The 3920-nt window shown below is 64.9% G+C and overlaps 1 protein-coding gene across 1 annotated transcript; it reads right to left on the reverse strand.

Annotated features, from left to right (window-relative positions):
* Nucleotides 1–13: 13 nt before the first annotated feature.
* H696_05131 (hypothetical protein) lies at nt 14–3858 on the reverse strand (the record flags this gene model as incomplete). Its single annotated transcript, XM_009498983.1, has 10 exons — nt 14–325; nt 576–1066; nt 1238–1353; nt 1484–1626; nt 1789–1930; nt 2039–2137; nt 2257–2910; nt 3156–3466; nt 3580–3659; nt 3781–3858. The coding sequence occupies 10 exons, from the start codon at nt 3856–3858 to the stop codon at nt 163–165; spliced, it is 2277 nt and encodes a 758-aa protein (XP_009497258.1). The 3' UTR covers nt 14–162.
* Between the last annotated feature and the right edge of the window lie 62 nt (nt 3859–3920).

Raw genomic sequence — 3920 nt, forward strand, 5'->3', positions numbered from 1 at the left:
GGGGGGGGACACGCCAAGGGCAGACAAAAGGGGGCGGGTGTGCGCGCTGGGACAGCACGGCGGCCGCCAGCGGCGGGGCGCGCCACACGTCCACGGGACTGGGGTAGGTGTGGACAGTGGCCAGGTGCCAATGTTCAGGTTGACAAAGGGCGCCACCGGCTTTCAGTTGGCACCGGCGGTCCGGACGATGGAGAAGCGATCGGCCTCGCCCTCGGCCTGGTTCGACACGAAAACCACCTCCAACTCGTGGGCGCTGTGTACGGTCATCTGGGCGAAGCCGTAGCTCCGCTGGCGGAAGGCCAGCCAATCGGGGTTGGTCTCCCAGCTGTTGTGGGCCGAGAGCCCCCCGCCCCAGAGGGCAGCCGCGCAAGCAAGGAGGCGAGCAGGCAACAAACAAGAGGGCCGGTCAGTGGGCGAGCAATTGTGGGCAAAGCGATACAGTCGGTCTCTCTCTCTCTCTCTCTCTCTCTCCCCTCCCCCTCCCTTTTCTCCCGCTCGCGGTCCCCTTTTCTCGGCATTCGTGTGGACACGCGCGAGGGCCTGCGGGCGGCAGCATTCGGGGCATCGGGACGCACCGATCGTGGACCATGGCACCGGCGGTACCGATGGTCAGGTGCACCGGAGCCTGGGGGTCGGTGTAGACCGACAGGTCGGGGTACTGGTTGACCGGGGTGTCCTGGTACACGGGCAGGGTGCGCTCATACAAATGCATGTGCCCGGCAATCAGCAGGTCGACCTTGTACTTGCGCAGGAGTGGCTCCAGGGCAGCCTGGAGCTCGGTCCAGCGGCCCCCATCGGCGGTGCCATACATGGGACGATGCACCGACACCACCACCCACGGGACCAGATGGCGGCGGGTGTTGGCCCGAGCCAGATCCGCCTCGAGCCAGCGGTATTGCTGGCTGCCGGGAACATACTCGTAGGCGTAGGGCTCCGAGCAGACCGACACAAAGTGCACCAGGCCATGGTCAAAGCTGTTGAAAAAGCCGGGAACAGCCGCGGCCGCGCTGTTGTCGCTGCCCTCCGGCATTTCGAAACGAGCCCGGAACGCGGTGAAGTTGTCATACTGCGTCAAACGGGGGAAACGACGGCAGGTGGTGTGTGTGTGTGTGTGTGTGTGTGTGTGTGTGTGTGTATGTGCGGGGAGAGGGGGAGGTGGGCGACCGTGTTAGTAGGTGGAAGGAGAGACAAAGCCACGACCAGGCCCAGGCCGGGGGGCCGTCGGGAAAAGACGCACCTTCTCATGATTGCCAATGGTGGTCATGTAGGGAATGTTGGCGGCCAGGGGCTCGGTCTGCCGAGCGAAGATGTCCCAAATGCCCTGCCATTCGCGGTCGGACCCGGTTCCGGCATCTTGACGTGGGCACAAGGAGGGGGGGGGGGCGTGAGATGGTGAGCGCGAGGGCGGACGCGGCGGGGAGACGGTGGCCGGGGGCCATGTCACCTCTGCCCATGCCAGGGGTTGTGTGGTCAGCTCACGTACAGGAGATGTCGCCCACATGGAGGATCATGTCAAAGGGGTCGCGGGCATGCCACTTGACCAGAGCCTCGGTGACATGGCCACCGAAGGGCATGAACGTGCCCATATCGCCGTAGAGGGCATACTTCATCGGGCGGTCGGTGGAGCTGTTGGAGGAGAGAAGGGGTCAGAGGACATCCCGGAAGGAGGGCCTCCCTGACGCCGGCCAATAGGGGGCGGGGGGGGGGGGGGCAGGGAGATGGCGGAAAAAGGACCTCGTTGTTGGGCTGGGGAGGGGGAGAAAAAGCAGCCCCACTCGGGGAACGTACCCTGGCAGAGGCATCGTCTCGAAGGTGAACTCCTGGCTCCAGGAGGACGGATCGCTCACATCGCCGGAGCCCACGCGGTAGTAGTAGCGAGACCCAGGGAGGAGGCCCTGGACGCGAACCTTGTGCAGGAAGCCGTCCCAGCCTGCCGCGAAAGGACATTGTTAGGTGGGGCGGCGTGCGCGTGGCCATGTCGAGGGGCTTCCCATGAGGGGGCAAGGCGGCTTCTTTGGCAAGCAGGTCCAGCGCGTACCCGTGACACCAGAGTTGTAGGTGTACTCCTCGCCGGTGTACTCGAGGCCGTACTGGCCGGGAGTTTGGCCGATCTGCACGATCGTGTCATTGGTGGAGGCTGGTCATGACGAGGGTGAGTGGGGGAAAGCAGGGGGAAAAAGGCGGAGCAGGAAATGGGACACGCCTGCGCGTGTGCGTGTGGATGGGTGCCATCCATGGACGTGCGTGCTGGCGCACCGAAAGTCGTCCAGATGACGGTCATATCTCCGGGAGTGGCGCCGAAAGCCAGGTGCACGCCCTCCGGGGCCAGGCCGTCGAAGGCGCTGGCAAAGGAGCTCGGCAGACGGCCGCCCGAGAGGTCCCCGTCATCCAGCAGGTGGCCGCCATTGGGCCGGGCAAGCATCTCCTCGGGAGAGCCATACGGCACTTCGAGCAGGCCACCCGGGATGTCCTGGGCGTCGGCCAGCCAGAGGAACCGGTCGCGGAACTCGGCGAAGCTGACCCGACCATCGCCATCGGTGTCCAGCTCGGCGAAGGCCTCCAGCAGCAGGGCCGGCTCGATCTCCTCATCGGTGTCCTCCATGTGGAGGTTGTCCACGATGAAGGCCCGCAGGTCGGCCGGCGTGAAGTAGCCATCACCGTCGGTGTCCAGGCCGCGGCGGAAGTACCGCCGGAAGAGGGAGTTCCGTGGGGCATGGACGCCGCCCTCCTGCAGGATGAGGGCATTGGCCTCGGCACGGGGGCTGGCGAAGCCCACACCGTAGGCATGCTTGAAGGCGGGAGTCGAGGCCGGCATCATGGCCCGAGTCAGGCCTTGGGTCAGGCAGAGGGCGGCCACCAGGACGAGGCTCGCGTGGAGGCACACGGCCGCAAGCGGGCTGCGCATGTTTGCTTCTCGGTATCCAAGCCAAGGAAGGTCAAAGGAGCGATCGCGGAAGACAGGCAAATGGATCGGGAGGGGGGGGGGGGGGGGAAAGGGAAGGAGAGGGTGAAAGGCTGTCTACTTCGTCCGGTGGACAATCTAGCACAGAGGGCTGGCCGGTGAAAAAGCTGTCCGCCCTGTGACCGAGAGACCTGCGCGGCTGTGCCGTTGCTGGCGTTGCCTCCCATATTGTTCTCCGGTCTGCCGCTGAAACTGTTGTCGCTGCTGTTGCCGCTGCTGTTGTCGCTGCTGTTGCCGCTGCTGTTGCCGCTGCTGTTGCCGCTGCTGTTGCTGGCGTTGATGCTGCTGTTGCTGGCGTTGGTGCTGGTGTTGATGCTGTTGCCGCTGCTGTTGATGGTGTTGATGCTGTTGCCGCTGCTGTTGATGGTGTTGACGCTGATGCCGCTGCCGTTGCCGCCGCTGATGCCGCTGCCGTTGCCGCCGCTGGGGCTGGTGCTGGTGCTGATGCCGCCGCCGCTGCCGCCGCCGCCGCCGCCGCTGCCGCCGCTATTGTCGTTGTTGTTGCTGGTGGCGTGCTGCGGCTACGGCTCGTACCTGGACAGGAACCATAACCAGCTTCTCTGTTGTTGCAGTTTCCCGTGGCTGTTACCCTGGCATAGTTATCACTTCACCAGCACTGTTGATGCAGCAGCAGCAGCAGCAGCAGCAGCAGCAGCAGCAGCAGCAGCAGCAGATGCAGCAAGAACAGCTGTTGCTTCTGCTTTGTTGTTGTTTTATTGTTGTTGTTCTTTCCTTGACCCTTTGGCTCCAGAGACTAGGTCCTGGCAGTGTCGAACCACAGGGAGGGGTGGGGGTGGGGGGGGGGGGACGAACGGCACCAATCGGTTGGGGCGGCAGCTGGTGATCGGGATGCAACCGGGCCGGGCGAGCCCCGACGGGACATCGGGGTCCGGCATACCGGGACAGCAGCCGGCGGCTGGGAGCCAAGTTTGAGACTTGGCCACACAAGGGTCGGGCT

The sequence above is a fragment of the Fonticula alba genome, assembly GCF_000388065.1.
Source record: "Fonticula alba strain ATCC 38817 unplaced genomic scaffold supercont2.9, whole genome shotgun sequence".
Taxonomy (NCBI): Eukaryota; order Rotosphaerida; family Fonticulaceae; genus Fonticula; species Fonticula alba.